At 39.9% G+C, this 17,665-nt stretch overlaps 2 protein-coding genes across 4 annotated transcripts in view; both read right to left on the reverse strand.

Moving 5' to 3' along the window:
* Positions 1-17,665, reverse strand: part of Mtr (5-methyltetrahydrofolate-homocysteine methyltransferase) — a 161,761-nt gene that overhangs the window by 50,395 nt on the left and 93,701 nt on the right. For all 3 annotated transcript variants that reach the window (XM_045151421.1, XM_004662193.2, XM_045151420.1), the window contains exons 19-22: positions 7,053-7,142; positions 5,937-6,089; positions 4,551-4,655; positions 2,634-2,734 (exon numbers count right to left, since the gene is read on the reverse strand). In XM_045151421.1, the coding sequence (XP_045007356.1) occupies positions 2,634-2,734; positions 4,551-4,655; positions 5,937-6,089; positions 7,053-7,142 (449 nt within the window). The remainder of the gene's footprint in view (positions 1-2,633; positions 2,735-4,550; positions 4,656-5,936; positions 6,090-7,052; positions 7,143-17,665) is intronic.
* On the reverse strand, positions 10,815-14,554 carry LOC123461400 (zinc finger and BTB domain-containing protein 6-like). Its single transcript, XM_045151422.1, has 2 exons — positions 13,914-14,554; positions 10,815-11,473 (listed from the first exon to the last, which is right to left on the reverse strand). Exons 1-2 carry the CDS (start codon positions 14,542-14,544, stop codon positions 10,830-10,832), a joined length of 1,275 nt encoding a protein of 424 aa, XP_045007357.1. The 5' UTR covers positions 14,545-14,554; the 3' UTR covers positions 10,815-10,829.

A 17,665-nucleotide genomic window follows, 5' to 3' on the forward strand; every position in this document is an offset into this window, starting at 1 on the left:
TGTTTTTACATCTGACTTTTTTTCATTTCTAAAGAAGCAACGTGAGAACTGAGCTGGGCATCCTGCACCTCCCCTAGCAGGTCCCTCAGGATCCAGGGTAGGAACCCCCCATAAATCAGTCTGTTGAAATTCTGAGGGGGTCAGAATGAATTTCCCTTTGATATTGAAATAAATGTCTCAGCCAAAAATATTCCTTTAGCAGCATTGCTTAGCCTTGGGGCCTGTACTTTCTCCCCTGCAGCTTTGCTGTGGGTTGCTTTGCTCTGGTTTCTGGAGACAGCCAGGTGTCCCAGTCTGCCCAAAGCCTCTGGCTACTCTTCCATAGCAGGCAGAGGTAATACCTGGCACAGCCACAGGGCAACCTCCACATTCCTCACACAGCAGGGCAGTAGCTCCCAGGACATTTTAAAGTCTGTGTGTACTTTTTAGAGATCAGTTTTTAACTTTCTGAAGTGCTTATGTACATATTTTCTTGTACGCACTTTGTGAAGATGTAGGGGGGGATGCCTGTTGTCCAGTGTTTACATTTTATCCAGCCCAGTGCAGAGGGTCCAGGCCAGGGCTCCATGCTTCTGCCTTCTCAATTTGCAGTGGCCAACGGGATTTTGAGATAAGCTCAGTATTGAGGTCACCCAGTCCATGGGCCTGTCCTCCTTCTCCAAGAGTCTTGGTTTGTGGTTAAACAGCAGCCATGTGGAGGTCTGTGTGAGAGGGTACCCGGGTGGCACACATGCCCTGGGCCTATGTAGTCTGTGGTCAGCCGGAGCTCAGCGGGGTCCTCTATCAGTTGTCTCAAAGTCAGGCACCTGCCTTGCGTTTTGTCCTCACCCATTAGAGTAGTGGCAGCAGCAGGAAGGGAGAGGCCGCCCATTCTTGTACTGGCTTCCAGAAGGAGCTGGGGCTCTTGTTTCAAGACACCAGGAAGCTGCAGAGCTGTCTGTCCTGAGCTTGCTTCTGCCTGTTAATGATAGGGCCCACCATCTCCTCTGGCCCTTGCTGACTCCTTTGCATCTGTACAGCTCTTGAGTGTGGTCTGTCAAGCTGAGGCGACCTGTCCCCAAGTGTCTGTACAGGTAATTGAATACAGCAGGGACCTGCCTGAGGTCCAGAGAAAAGTGGTGTCTGGGATGTGGGTTATGCATCTAAACAAATGCAAATGTTGACAGGTCCTACAGCAGCTGCTGCCAAACTGATGTAGAACACATGGAGTTTTGATGTACATTCTTACTGTTTCATACTGTTACTATCTTGAAAATTTGTTAATTGTTGATGAAGGCCTTATTACTATTTTCAGATCCTTTCAATAAATAGACTTATAAAAAAACAAAAAAAGAAAAGAAAAGAAAGGGGCTGGAGAGATGGCTTAGTGGCTAAACGCTTGCCTATGAAGCCTAAAGACCCTGGTTAGAGGCTCAATTCCCCAGGACCCACCTAAGCCAGATGCACAGGAGGGTGCATGCATCTGGAGTTCGTTTGCAGTAGCTAGAAGCCCTGGCACACCCATTCCCTCTATCTGCTTGTTTCCCTGTCTGTCACTCCCAAATAAATAAATAAAATAAACAAAAATATTAAAAGAAAAGAAAAAAGAAAAGATAGTTGGGAAAATGCTAGGTCTTTAGACAATGAATGAACCAGCAGATAGAAACACAGTCCATTGCAAAAGGTGCCCTCCTGACACTACCACCCTAGCTTTCCTGAAGCAATCTTGACCACATTTAAGTAGCCCTTCAGACACAGGTAGGTAAAGTGTTACAGAACTCTAGAGGACACAGCCCAAACTCCAGTGGATTCTTCACAGAGAAAACATTATATGAAAAGAAGCCCATGATTCAAAAGGACTGTTGGCTAGACATGGACCAAAGAAGGCTTTAGTTACACTAGGTTTTTAAGTATAACAAGTATGACAAAATCTAAGCAAACCATATACTTAATATAGGTTCATTAGCTTTTGTACGGAAATGACTTTGTTATGAATATGTTATTATATTATTATATTATATGTTATAATTATAATGTCAAAAAGAACATTCCCAAACTGCCTTCATCCTCACCAAGAAACACTCATACAGACAAAGCCTTCTTTTAAAACTCCATTTAACCAAGTCTCATAAGATTACTGTTATTCCACATCTTTAATCCCAGCACTTGGGAGGCACAGGTAGGAGGATCACTTTGAGTTTGAAGCCAGCCGGGGACTACACAGTAAATTCCATATCAGCCTGGGTTAGAATGAGACCCTACCTTGAAAAACCAAAAGATGATTACTGTCCTAAAATATGGCAACTCTTTCAAAGGAACAGGTGTACCTGTGGGACATCCCTAGTCATAGGGAGCCTAATGTCTGTCCATCAGAACCTGTGGTCTGACATCAAAACCTCTTGGCTACCTGATCCCCTATATAGCTTCTTTTTTTTTTTTTTCCTGTCCTTACCAAACAGAGATATAGAATTACTAACTTACCTGAAAAGCTGTGTTCACAGTAGGCAGTTTTAAAACACAGAATACAAAAATAAATAAAAATTACCTCTACCATCCACTGTTATATCCTACCCCTCAGTAAAGAAGTACCTTGTTGAAGCACTTTCCTTTTTAAACAAAAAAAAGGAATTAAAAGAGGTGATGTCTTAACTTACCTGAAATTATTGCAGCCTAGGACCACACCAACTATGTTTTTGCCGATGTCATGCACGTCACCTTTAACAGTGGCCAGAACAATGGTGCCTTGGTAAGGGTCCTGGAAGGTAAGATGAGGTGCTGAGCACAGTCAGGGTTGCTTTAGGGAAGGCCACCTGATTGATACTCAAGAGTCAGGCAGGTGCCAGCACAGAAAGGAACTAATACCCGGGTCCCCTCAAAGGTAGGCCGGGGACCCAAATCACAGACTTTATAAGGCTCAGTTCATTAGCCCAAGGGCTTCAAACAATATCATGGGTATATCATCTCAATCCCTAAAGTTGCCTGACATTATTTACTGTTAACAGTTAAAGGAAGAAAAGCTGGTTAACTGCTGATTTCTCAATTCTGAAAGCAGCCCAGTGCAGAAAGAAGGTGCATGATCACCTTTATTTCTGTAACACAGTCCATGTGTGCACTGCCAGCACACCATCCCTTCCCCCAGGGGAACAAAGGAGGCAAGGCAGGCAGCGTTTCTGGAAATAATCTCTCTGCCTTAGCCAAATGCAAAATTGGATTAATTTAAGAATTCAGCATTCCAGGAGTCCAAGTTGCCTAAACTTCACAGTGAGATACAGAAAGTAAAAAGGCTGGGCTGGAGAGACGGCTTAGCGGTTAAGCACTTGCCTGTGAAGCCTAAGGACCCCAGTTTGAGGCTCGATTCCCCAAGACCAACGTTAGCCAGATGCACAAGGGGGCGCACATGTCTGGAGTTCATTTGCAGTGGCTGGAGGCCCTGGCGCACCCATTCTCTCTCTCCCTCTCCCAATCCTTCCCTCCCCCCCCCCCCACTCTCGCTCTCTCTCTCCCTCTTTCTTTGTCACTTTCAAATAAATAGATAAAAATAAACCCAAAAATAAAAAATAAAAAAGCTAACAATTTCCTTTGGTGAGACAGCCAACAAGAACTACATTGAATCTAGAATTGTGTCAAGGATACTACAAGGCAATGACTATTTGGAGAAGAATTTTCCAAAAACAAACTTATTATTTCACAAGCAGGGACCATGGGGCTGAAGAGATGGCTAAGCGGTTAAGGTGCTTGCCTATAAAGCCTAATGACTGGGTTCAATTCCCCAGAGCTCACATTAAGCCACATACACAGTGGTACATGCATTTGGAGTATGTCTGCAGCAGCTACCAGCCCTGGTGTACCCATTCTCCTATCTCTCTCTGCTTGCAAATAAATAAATTAAAAAAAAAAAATTTTAAGTAGGGACCAAGCCAGGCATGGTGGCGCATGCCTTTACTCCCAGCACTCAGGAGATAGAGGTAGGAGGATCCATGAGTCCAAGGCCACCCTGAGACTATATAGTAAATTCCAGGTCAGCATGGACTACAGTGAAACTCTATCTCATAAAACAAAACAAACAAACCAAAATAAATAAAGTAGGGACCAATCTTCGTAGATAAGGGTCTCTATCCTAGAACTTAGCACATAGTAGGCACTTTACAAATGGTCAGTTAATGAAGAAACAAAGTGATTGTCTTGAGAGTAAAAGTTTTGATTTAAAAATTATGTCGAAATTTCATAAAGCTACATTCAAAGGAAAACAGCAGGGTATCTGAAGGGTGGGTAAATATTGGGTCTTTTTTTTTTTTTTTTTTTTTTTCCCCCAAGATGGAGTCTCACTCTAGCCCAAGCAGATCTAGAACTCATTTTTCTGAAGTCCCAGACTGGTCTCAAACTCACCACAATCCTCCTCCCTCTGCCTCCCAAATGCTGGGATTAAAGGCATGCACCACCATGCCTGGCTCAATGTTGGGTCATTTTATCTTCAATGGCAATCAGCCCAGCTTGACTGCTTTGCCCCTGCACCCCCAGACAAGAATCTTCCACACCTACTCCTAAAAGAGAGCTTGGACAAAATAACTTGCCTCCTCTTCTTTACCATTAAGCACTCTAGCTTCTTCTCTTTCTTTTTCCATGAAGGGGATAAGGTGACCAACAGCCTTCTTCATGACCCGGGCTGACTTTATAACCTAGAAAAAAGCCGGCCATCTTTACCAAATCATCAATCACATGGCTGCCAATGGCTACCTGTGAAACTTCAGCACAAATTAAGAATTCATGTTTTGACCTCTGCCAGCTTTACACAGTGAGCAGAATGAGGAGTACATTCCATATGAGAAAGACAATGAATAAAGCACAACAAAAGGAAAACAAGATCATAAACAAAATGTTTTAGCTTATATCTTCTTAAAAGTCCCTCTATCACATTGCTAAATTCTATGCATCTTTCAAGTTCCACGCTTCTCTACCATGAGTACATCCCCAGCCTTCTCTCAATCCCCAGCATAACTCACTTAAAATTGAGCCTTATTGAAGAGGCCCAATCAGATTTTTTGTTTTGTTTTTGTTTGTTTCTCAAGGTAGGGTCTCACTCTGGCCCAGGCTGACCTGAAATTCACTATTCACTATGGAGTCTCAGGATGGCCTCGAACTCATGGCGATCCTCCTACCTCTGCCTCCCGAGTGCTGGGATTAAAGACGTGCACCACCACAACTGGCTCAGAATTTCTTATGCCTCAAAACCCCTTGGTTTGGAGAGATGGCTTAGCGGTTAAGTGCTTGCCTGCAAAGCCTAAGGACCCCGGTTCAAGACTTGATTCCCCAGGACCAATGTTAGCCAGATGCACAAGGGGGCGGACACGTCTGGTGTTCGTTTGTAGCGGCTGGAAGCCCTGGCGCGCCCATTCTCTCTCTCCCCCTCTCTCTCTTTCTCTCTCTCTCAAATAAAAAAAAAAAAAATTTAAAAAAAAAACCTTAACCTCAATGCTCAGCATTGAGGTGTTAGTTAACTGAGATTAAGATTAAATGGCTGCTATAATTTAAAATAAAGAGTTCTGGTTTTGTTCAAAACATACCATTTAATGTAACACTATTTAAAAGATCAGTATTTTAAAATATGTAAAAGAAATAATGTACCCTTTAAGATTAATACTAACTAGCCAAATCAAATCTTAATATTAATATAACTTGGGTTTCATTTTACTTTTGTAGTGAGACAGACACTAGGGTAAGAGGTGGTACAGAAAACCAGAAGACACAGATTGTAATTTCTACATGATTTTGAACCTCCACAATACTCGAAAGATGAATTTTTCCCAGACACGGCTTCAAAATACACTCAGAGAAGCAATGACCACACAATGCCCTCAAGCTCTTATGTAACACGAAACCTGAGAAAAATACCCAAGCTCTATCTTTACAAAATAAACAAAAGATTCAACTGTTCAAATTTCTCCCTGTCTTTCACCAACCTGAGGTAGAAACATTTTTCCAGCTCCAAAAAGATCACCAACAACTTTCATGCCATTCATTAGGGGCCCTTCAATTATATTCAGAGGTCGGGGGTATTTTTCCAGGTTTAACCTGGCTTCTTCAGTATCCTCAATAATGTGTTTTTCAATACCCTTAAAAAGAAGAAGAAAAGGAAATATAGGATAAAACTCACAGGAGATTGGGTTAAGTACACGTACCAACAATGCATCACAGAAATGATTACTATCATGAGTCCTAGAGCCAGTCTTGAGCTTGAAGCCTTTCATCATTGTTCAGGTAAGCTTCAGTGTTCCATCTTACAGGATCACAACAGTACCTCTTTCATATGCTTATTTTGTGAAGCACTATGAGGCAATTTGCATAAAATGCTTCATTGACTTTATGGTTATGAAGTAAGTACTCAACTCATCAAAGAGAGCTGAGTGAGGACTAGGAATGTAGCTCAGAGCTAGAGTATGCTTACAGTATATGAGGCCTTGGGTTGCATCTTCAGCAACAGATTATAATTATCTGTGAAATCTGTATGTTTTCTCACTGTAACATTACTTGGCTAGAATATGAATCACCATTAGCAGAGACCTTGGGTAAAGTTCAAAACCATGGAACCGTCTCTGATAAGCCTAGGACAGAACTAACTAGTTTCACAAACTGAAAAAAGTGAGTCTCAGAAGGTCCAGGAATTAAAAGTTAAATGCTAGACCCCAAAAGAGAGAACTCTGAAATTCTTCAAACTCACAAATGAAAAAACTGAAGCAAGAGATTATTTACCTTACTTCCAACTATCAGCCAGTAGTGACTAACTGAAAGCAACTTAAGGTAGGGCAGGTTCCGAAACTCAGTACTATTAACACAGGACCAGAACTTCTTGCTGAGGGCCTGTCCTATGTACTCTTCAACAGTGGATTCCAGTAACATCTCCCACTCCTGCTAAGACAACCAAATGTCTCTAGAAACTGACAAAAGAGCTGGGAGGCTGAAGAACACAGGAGTAAGTGGTGAGGGATCAAGGGTTTAGGGAACCTTCCCCTCCAGCTGCTGTCACATCAGCAATGGACACCAGGGAGCTGCAAAGCACAGCCTTATAGCGCACTCACCTTCACGAGGGCATGTTCAAGGCGCTCTTCAACAGGACTGTTCCTCCACTCATCTGTCTGGATAACTTTCTTCCCTCCTTTGCCATGAGTCTGAATTGAAATTAGATCAAGAAGTGGGTATATATTGAACTATTTGCAGCAAATAAACAACTGATTATTTTATACTTCCAGCCCCTAGCAGGATGCCCAGCATGAATCAAAATCACAGTAAATGTTGACAGGAAAAAAATTTTGTTGTTGTTGTTGTTTATTTTTATTTATTTATTTGAGAGTGACAGGCAGACAAACAGTTAAAGAACAAGGCAGATAGAGAATTGGCACACACCAAGGCCTCCAGCCACTGCAAACAAACTCCAGATGCATGCACCCCTTGTGCATCTGGCTTATGTGGGTCCTAGAGAATCAAGCCTTGAACCAGGGTCCTTAGGCTTCACAGGCAAGCACTAACAGCTAAGCCATCTCTCCAGCCCAGAAAATCTTTTAATATGTGAATTTTCAATACAGAAAAATAAGGTTTCTAACTTTTCCTTCTTTCTTCCTAAAAAAATAACTACTTATATTAAAATATTTCTAGGACAATAATGAAGCTATTCTCTAACTCCAAACTCTCAACAAGAACTGCCATAATGTACAAATAAGAGTAGGTAGGGGCAATGAATAATGGGTATACTCCTATAACCCTAGCACTTGAAAGCTAAGGCAAGAGTACTTTGAATTCCAGGCCAGCCTAGACTTCATAGTGTGGGGGGAGGGGAGAAAAAAAAAGGTAAGGTGACACACCTGTGATCTCAGTACTAGGGAGGTGGAAGCAGGAAGATCAGGAGTTTGAGGCCAGCCTGGGCTACATAAGACCCTGTCTCACAAACAAATACAAAATAAAGATTTTTTTCCATTCCTCCCTTCAATTTATTATTTTTTGTATAAACATATAATTACATCCAATGAAAAAGGAAAGAATTTTCTCTTACAACAATGTAGCTACCTTTCCAAGATTATTTCTATCTAAATGCAATAAATAAACCCAAACACACTGCTTTTTCTGTCATATCAGAAAACAGCTAAAAACATTTTAATATGACTTCTATCCTTTATTTTGCAATATCTATTATTCTAAAAGATTTCATTTTCCTGAAAATTCAGACATATCATGCAAACAGAATCTCTTCTAGGAATGTTTGTTTTTTGTTGTTTTGAGACAGGGTCTTACATAGCTTCTACCTCCCAAGGGCTATCTGCCACCATACCTAGCTCCTAGGAATGTTTAGAAGTCATTCTGTACTACTTAACAGGAATAAATAACATAAATAACAACCATTACTTTTACAAAACATTTTCCTCCCAAGCAAATATTTCAAAGTGCTCACAAAAATGTTTACAACAATCGTACAAGGCACACATAAAATTTAAACAGTTTCAACCAAAATGTTCCAAATATCAAACATAGTAGGAAAAAACCTTTACCCTGTCCTCCCACCCCTAACGCTCCCCTCCAAAATTACAACCTAAGCAAAAATAACAAAAGTACTTCAATCATATGTAAACTGTTTCTCAAAGAGAAATATTTTCACAATAAATGTCCATTCTTAAGTCAAATGAAATAACTAAGCACTGGAACATAACTAAGCAGTAGAAGACACAGTATTTGCTTTTGAAAAATTTTGTCTCCCACAAAGTACCCAAGTAATAGTATTTTTTTTTAAAACACAAAATTGTCCTCCATTTCTATTGTCAGAAAGAATATAAAATTATAGAATTTTAGACCTGGAAATAATCCTAAAAACCATCAATATCAAAGTTTTTACACACATACACATGTATTAAAACTTCAGGGACAGGAGAATTAACTAGTGGCCTGGGTTATAAATTATGATATTTGAAATTATTTAGCCTCTTGTAGATTTAAAATTCTAGCTGATATCTTTCCCACAAAAGTATCACAAAATGGTATTTAACATTTATAATGATGTTCACACAATTATTATATAGTACAAAGTATATTAATTTTAAAATACAGAAGAATGTCAATAGAATTTAAATACAGCAGAAATTCTGCAAAAAACTGTGGTACACAGAGGAGAAACAGACCTGCTTGAAAGTAAAATGGACCCGGTAGAGCTTCTCTATCACAAGTAATTCCTGTGTTCAGGTGAGGTGATTTGCTCTGATATGTATTTTGATCTTTATAGTAGCAACAAAAAAATTGTATTTAGACATATTCTAGAGTTGTACGCCAGAACACAATCTTAAATATTACTAAAATAACCACAGTCATAGTTTTGCATTTGGCATTTTTCTAGAAATATCACATAAAAATTGGAATGATTAAATTTTTTGTCAATAAACAACAAATGATAAATTGTATTAACACAAATAAAAAGTCATAACTAATTCTAGTAATCCCTCAAATTGACTGTTCTTCTGCTAACAGCTATACTACATAGTGACAGTATAAAATTAAAAAGGAGCCAAGCATGGTAAAACACTTCTATAAAATCTCAGCACATGATAGGCTGAGGCAAACGATCTCTAGTTTGAGCTTAGTCTGGACTATACAGGAATACCACCTCAAACAAAAATAAAGATTAAAAAGGTAATGAACAACTGACATACACATAAATGACAGGCATTGTGCTGGGTTTAAAAAAAAAAATCCTAAAATGGAACATACTGTCCACTTACATGTCCTGCCAGGCAAGATCAAATTATAGTGGTGAAGGATTGTGAAGGTTCAGAGTTAACAAGGATTGGGTAGAAAGGGGCAGCATGAGAGAACTTGGGGAAATTATGAAACTGTTCTGTAACAAAATTGCATTGATTGGTACACAAATCTATACATGTGTTACAATTTAAAGAAATATAATCCCAAAAGAAAGGTGAATTTTACTACAAGCAAAAAAAAAAAAAAAATTTTACATAAACAATGAAACAATACCTTTTATACAACTAGAATTTCTAAGAAAAGAAATTTCTCAGCCTTTGAAAGGGGTATATTTGCATTTGCCAGAGTTATTAGTCCAACTAAAATAAATGCAGTCAAAAAAAGAGAAATTTGAAAGGCATGGTGGCACATACTTTTAATCCCAGCACTCAGGAGGCTGAGGTAGGAAGATCATTATGAGTTTGAGGACAGCCTGAAACTACATAGTAAATTCCAGGTAAGCCTGGGACAGAGTGAGAACCTACCTCAAAAACCAAAAAGAAAAGGGAAATGAAATGTTAATAGAAATGTAGGCATTTAAAGAAAGAATAAACATTTTAAAGAGATTCTTCTATTCCCAAGTGAATCTGAATTGTGTTCTTTCATTTTAAAATACCATGGTGTTGTTTATTATCCAAAAGCACTGGTTAAAACTTAAGACAAAAAATTGCTAGCTCTGTTTTAAAACTTACTAATGAATAGTAAGTATGTTTTAAAATCTATCATTCTAACATTGTTTCTATATAGTTGGGTGGCTTTTCATTTAAATGAATTACCTAGAGAATACAAATAATCTGCAAATAATGCTGGATTTTGCACTAGAATCAAGAATATTATATAGCAGAACACTAATTCTCTAAGTATAGCACTGAGATTTTCAAATAATGTGGGATGAGGCAGAATCCCATCAGCTTGGTTATGCCTCCCACAACTCTGTAACTGTCACTTCAGAAACAACCTGTGCAAGCAGGCCAAAAATAAAACCTAAAGATGAGGTTGTGACATAACAATGCCACACTTCCACAGAAAGACTTGCCTTACAGCATGATACAAGGATTACATAGCAAGTCTGATTTCAATTATAAAACATTCTGCCTTTTGAGATCAGGCCTAGGCAGTTTTTCACCACCACTTCTGCCATGAACAGAGGTTAAATGCTTTTTGAGAGCAGACTTGTGCTTGAAATCCATATCACAACAGTGGCATTTATATGGCCGATCTCCACTGTGTATGTTCAAATGGTCCTGAAGTGTACTTTTAGCAGTAAAAGTCTTCAAGCACATGCTACACTGAAAGGGCCGTATGCCCATGTGTCCTCGAATGTGCCGGTTGAGATTTTTCTTCTGTGTAAATGTTTTCCCACACTGTAAGCATAAAAACAGTTTATACATCTTGAGGTGGTGAAGATAGTTTTCACCATGAAGAAAGTCCCTAGGACACCTGGGACATTGGTGCCTCAGTGAGAAACTTTCATGCAGATTCTGAGTCTCATTCACTGTACCAGGATGTGCATCGGTATTCTCACAAAATAACCTCTGATCTTGATTCCCAGGAACTTCTGCCACTCTGCTCTCAACTGTAGAATTGATCAATGAATGTTGTGTTTCAGAGAAATACATGCTTGCATTTGATGAGGTACAAGGCTGTGAAAATTGTCCATTTTCTATACCAGCTGTACTGATAGATTCTACATGAAGGATACAAATTTCATTCTCTTTAAAACCTATATCTTCCAATTAATATTGTGAAAATGGCAATCTTACCAAAAGCAATCTACACATTTAATGCAATCCCTATCAAAATTCCAAAGGCGCCGGGTGTGGTGGCGCACGCCTTTAATCCCAGCACTCGGGAGGCAGAGGTAGGAGGATCGCCATGAGTTCAAGGCCACCCTGAGACTACAGAGTTAATTCCAGGTCAACCTGGACCAGAGTGAGACCCTACCTCGAAAAACCAAAAAAAAAAAAAAAAAAAAAAAAATTCCAAAGGCATTCTTCATAGAAATAGAAAAAACAATCCAAAAATTCATTTGGAATCACAAAAAACCTCAAATGTCTAAAATAATACTGAGCACAAAAATAAGGCTGGTGGTATCACCATATCTGATTTTAACCTATACTACAGAGCCATAGTAACAAAAACAGCGTGGTACTGGCACAAAAACAGACTTGTAGATCAGTGGAACAGAATAGAGGACCCAGATGTAAGTCCAGGTAGCTATAGCCACCTGATATTCGATAAAAATGCCAAAAATACTGATTGGAGAAGAGACAGCCTCTTCAGCAAATGGTGTTGGGAAAACTGGATATGTATCTGTAGAAGGATGAAAATAGATTCTTCTCTCTTGCCATGCACAAGAATTAAGTCCAAATGGATTAAAGACCTTAACATCAGACCTGAAACTCTGAAACTGCTAGAGGAAAAAGTAGGGGAAACCATTCAACATATTGGTCTTGGCAAAGAGTTTCTGAATACAACCCCAATTGCTCAGGCAATAAAACCACAGATTATCACTGGGATCTCATGAAATTACAAAGATTTTGCACTGCAAAGGACACAGTGAAAAAATCAAAGAGGCAACCTATAGAATGGGAAAAAATCTTCGCCAGGGATATATCTGATAGAGGATTAATATCTAGGATATACAAAGAACTCAAAAAGTTAAATAATAAAGAAGCAAACAAGCCAATCAAAAAATGGGCTATGGAGCTAAATAGCGCATTCTCAAAGAAAGAAATATTAATGGCATATAAGCATCTAAAAAAGTGTGCTACATCACTAGTCATCAGGGAAATACAGATTAAAACTACATTGAGATTCCATCTCACTCCTGTCAGATTGGCCACCATCATGAAAACAAATGATCATAAATGTTGGCGGGGATGTGGAAAAAGAGGAACCCTTCTACACTGTTGGTGGGAATGCAATCTGGTCCAGTCATTGTGGAAATCAGTGTGGAGGTTCCTAAAACAGCTAGAGATTGATCTACCATATGACCCAGCTATAGCACTCCTAGGCATATATCCAAAGGACTCATCTCATTTCCATAAAAGTACATGCTCAACCATGTTTATTGCTGCTCAACTTATAATAGCTGGGAAATGGAACCAGCCTAGATGTCCCTCAACTGATGAGTGGATAATGAAGATGTGGCACATTTATACAATGGAGTTCTACTCAGCGGTAAAGAAAAACGAAGTTATGAAATTTGTAGAAAAATGGATGGATCTGGAAAGGATTATACTAAGTGAGGTAACCCAGGCCCAGAAAGCCAAAGCACCACATGTTGTCCCTCATATGTGGATCCTAGCTACAGATGACTGGGCTTCTGCGTGAGAAGGAAAATACTTAGTAGCAGAGGCCAGTAAGTTAAAAAGGAGATATAATGGGAAGAGAAAGGAAGGGATGAGGGTACTTAATAGGTTGGTATTGTATATATGTAAGTACAATGATTGAGATGGGGAGGTAATATGATGGAGAATGGAATTTCAAAGGGGAAAGTGGGGGAGGAGGGAGGGTATTACTATGGGATATTTTTTATAATCATGGAAAATGTTAATAAAAATTGTGAAAAGAAAAAAAAAAGAAGGTAATAGGGAAATTATGATCAAGATACATTATGTACATGTATGAAAAATGTCAATAAATGTTTTAAAAAATAAAAGAAAACGGGCTGGAGAGATGGCTTGGCGGTTAGGCGCTTGCCTGTGAAGCCTAAGGACACAAGTTCGAGCCTCGATTCCCCAGGTCCCACGTTAGCCAGATGCACAAGGGGGCGCACGCGTCTGGAGTTCGTTTGCAGTGGCTGGAGGCCCTGGCGCGCCCATTCTCTCTCTCTCCCTCTATCTGTCTTTCTCTCTATGTGTGTCACTCTCAAATAAATAAATAAAAAATGAACAAAAAAAATAAAAATAAAAATTTAAGGGCTGGAGAGATGGCTTAGCGGTTAAGCGCTTGCCTGTGAAGCCTAAGGACCCCGGTTCGAGGCTCGGTTCCCCAGGTCCCACATTAGCCAGATGCACAAGGGGGCGCACGCGTCTGGAGTTCGTTTGCAGAGGCTGGAAGCCCTGGCGTGCCCATTCTCTCTCTCTCCCTCTATCTGTCTTTCTCTCTGTGTCTGTCACTCTCAAATTAAAAAAAAAATTTAAAAAATTTAAAAAAACCTGTATCTTCCGTCGAGAGATCTGGTGAGTTTATTTCCTTTCCCTCTGATGTCAAGCTCTCTACCATAGACTGTAAAGCATTGCTTTCCTCTTCTTTAACATGGAAATCCATGTTTACAGGACTATCTTCTGAAATTTCTATGATCTCCCAGTCTTTATCAGAATTTTCTTCTTCATTCTTAACATCTGGATCAGAAGATTGACACAGGTCAGTGTATTGTTGGTTATTTTTCATAGAAAGATCAACTTCCAGATACTTTGATAAAGCTTCTGTGCACTTTTGCACAATGTGAACCATTTGGAGGTAACTGGCAGCTGTCAAATATTTTAAAAGCTCTTTCCTTTTAACTTCAAGTGCTCCGGTGTAGCAAGAGAGCAACAATTTTCTGCCAACTTCAGTAATCTGCAGAATGGTGATTCTGACATGTTTTGACTGTGTGAGTAAAAACTGATCTCTCATGAAAGTGGAGCAAGCAGCCAAAATCACCTTGTGCCCTTGGAACTCAGTATCATTAATATAAATTGATACATCACAAAATAAATTCTGTTGTCTCAAGAGATTCATTTTCTGCAAGACCATATCTCCCTGCTGTTCAAACTGGAAGTGTAGAACATCAGACTCAGCAGCCATGATCACAATTGTCTTGCTGAACACTTGAAGGATTCCTCGGCAGCAGTGGCCAGGACCGGAAGATGGACTCCAAAATAAAGATTATTTAAAATTAGTTTATATATTTATGAGGCGGGGAGAAAGAATGAGCACAGTAGGGCTTCTAGCTAATCCAAACCAATTTCAGACACATGTGCCACCTTGTGCATCTGGCTTTATATAGGTACTAGGGAACTGTACCTGGGTCCTCAAGCTTTACAGGCAAGTACCTTAACTGCTGAGCCATCTCGCCAACTCCCAAATAAAGAATGTAAAGAAGGTAAGGCAGAGGGGCTGGAATGAAGCAAAAGCAGAATGCCACAGAGGTGGGCACATTAAAAGGTATAAGAAAGATCATGCTCTCCAAGATTTTGTCATCTAATAAGGAAGGGAGAAAGAAAAGATACAAATAAAGGTCCAGGACTGAGTAAGTAGATGCATACCAGGAACACACAAGTTTGAAGAAATAGCCACAACAACTTGAGGTAGTGATGAAAGGCTTCAGGGAGACAGACTCAGAAAAGAATAAAGGCACAAGCTTTTGGCACATCAAGTAGAATGTATTATTTTATGTGTTCCTGTCTCCATTAGTGGTACCTTGAATCAGAAATTTAAGTGTCATCTGTCAATCCCCACTCATTCCTAACATTCTTCTCTCCATCTCTACCTCCACAGTTCACTCAACTAGCTATCCTCCACACTACAGAAGCATTCTAGCCTCCAATTCATCTTCTGCATATAAGCAGAGGGACCCTTCAATTTGCAAACCCAATCCTATCATGCCCCCCCAAAACCCTCAAGTTCCCCATTGCTCTCAAGACACAGAACATACCACACAAGGCCACTTCTGATGGGTTTCATCCACTTAAGGTGTTTCTCTTCCTCGCCCTATCACCTGCTCACTTCCAGACCATCATACCTGATATGAATTCATTCAAGACCAGCCATATCACCCCTTGAGAGACGTAAATATGCTCTCTGGCAGGGACCAGCAGCACCACACACTAAATCCCAACCTGGGTGCAGCTAATTCCTATTCCTCTCTCAGGGTCTCTTCCTTTGGAAAACTTCCCTGACCACATCTACCCATGGGTTAGTAGATCCTCAGCAATCTCAAGATGGTCCAACACTTTTCCTACCACAGCACTTACTATGCTGCATTATGACTGCCTAGGTGCACTGTTGCATATCTCGGTCAACTGTAGGGTCTGGAAAGCAGGGGCACAACTCTCTCCATTGAGACCCTCTTAAGTTTGGTGACATGAAGAGCAAGAACAAAACTTTAGGAAACAATGGCTGAAAGAAGCAATGATAACAAGAACTGGTGCTGTTGATGCAGTGTTTGGGCAGGACAGCAATGGCCTAGCCACAGAGTATCAGAAACACCAAGGTGGAATTTGGGTTTAGCCTCCAGACAAGTGGGGGGAGGGCACAATCCAAAATTCTACAGCCATAGAGTCACACTCAAAATAGTGTTTTTAAAGGAAACTCAGAAGGAGGAGATTATTTTCATAATACATGATGAAGGCCTGGTAACAGGAAGGACAGGTAAGGACAAACAAAAGCATTGCCTAACAACTGGTATGAAGAAGAGAGGGAAGGAAATGAGAATGCCAAAACTTAGGGCCAAGGTGGTAAGTGGAATAATGATGAGCAAGGTTCTACTGCTTAAGAAAGACTAAGCAAGACAATAATTAAAAACAAAAGGTACTTCCAATGTCACATTCTTGTCACTGATACATGTAAACACTATTGACCTAGCAGCTAGACAATTACTGCCAGCAGTGAGTTCCCCTGGAAAACAGGGAACACTGTTCCAAACACTCCTTAAAGGGATGGTCATGTTCACAGAGAGTATCAGTATGCCACACTTTTGGACCAGTAAGAGGAATATCTGATATAGACAGTGGTTAAAATTTTTTTTTAAATAAAATAAAATAAAAAACAAAGGCCAGCAATGATTTGAAAATTATACTTGTGCATTGGGGGCTGAATAAAAACTACCCCACCTAGTAACTGGATCCTAAACATGATCATATTTTAACCCAGAAAAATCAACACTTAAAATGAAACAGTGATTTCAGTAGTATAAAGTAACATCCTGAGCACTTCTTGATTTCCATTCAGTTATTCAAAAGGACATTCATGATGTAAAGTCAAGATGTGGAGTAGGGATATAGCTCAGTGGTAGAGCATCTGCCTAACATGTACAAGGTCGCTGATTCAATCTCTACCCCCCCACATACATAGGCACATGTGGGTATGTGTACACACAGAGACACATACGCATACACGTCACAGTTTTACAAGGTCCAATAAAGTAGTTCAGATTTGATGCATATGGCGTAAATTGATTAAATACAAAGCTACCAATTAGGTGGACCAATCAATCAGTGGTTGTGTCCATCTGGATTTGTGCATGTGACAGTAGTTAACGTGATATGACAGGGAATCACATGTGAGGCATACCTCCAGATATGTGTGTGAGGGTGCTAGCAGAGAAGAGTAATTAAGGGTTACAACCTGACTTCAGAGTAGGTAGGACCTTCCAAATGGGAAAACACAGTGTTGCCTGCCTTTGTTTCTTCCAGAACATTTATCACTACTGTTGCTGATACTGAAATCATACTCCATTTCTTTGACTTTTCTGTTGGGCTGAATATCAGCAACTCTAGGAATCTTCCAGACTTAATGCGAGTTTCTTGGACTGAGAAGGTACTGAGTTCTCAGCCTCACTAGCATGCAGATGGTCATTAAGGACTACCCTATCATGTAGGCCAATCTAATAAATGCCCTTTTATAATGCAGAAATATCCTGTAGGTTCTATTCCTCTAGAGAAGAATCCTGCTAATACATTGTGCCTTGTATCTCTATGTATACAAAGCAGATGAGGAAAACAACGTTTCTTCTCTAGAACAGCTCTGGGTTCTTTTCCTGATATCAAATTGGACTAGTATCAAAGGAATAACCTGATCCTGAGAAAGCCAAAAAATGTATGAGCTCAGATAGCATAAACAGGATCAAAGCCAGAAGGAATGGATGACTGGAAAACTTAAGAAACGTTCCAAAGAAAACATCAGGAATACTCACAAAATCCAGGGC

The sequence above is a fragment of the Jaculus jaculus genome, chromosome 6 (genome assembly GCF_020740685.1).
Source record: "Jaculus jaculus isolate mJacJac1 chromosome 6, mJacJac1.mat.Y.cur, whole genome shotgun sequence".
In the NCBI taxonomy this organism is placed as follows: domain Eukaryota; kingdom Metazoa; phylum Chordata; class Mammalia; order Rodentia; family Dipodidae; genus Jaculus; species Jaculus jaculus.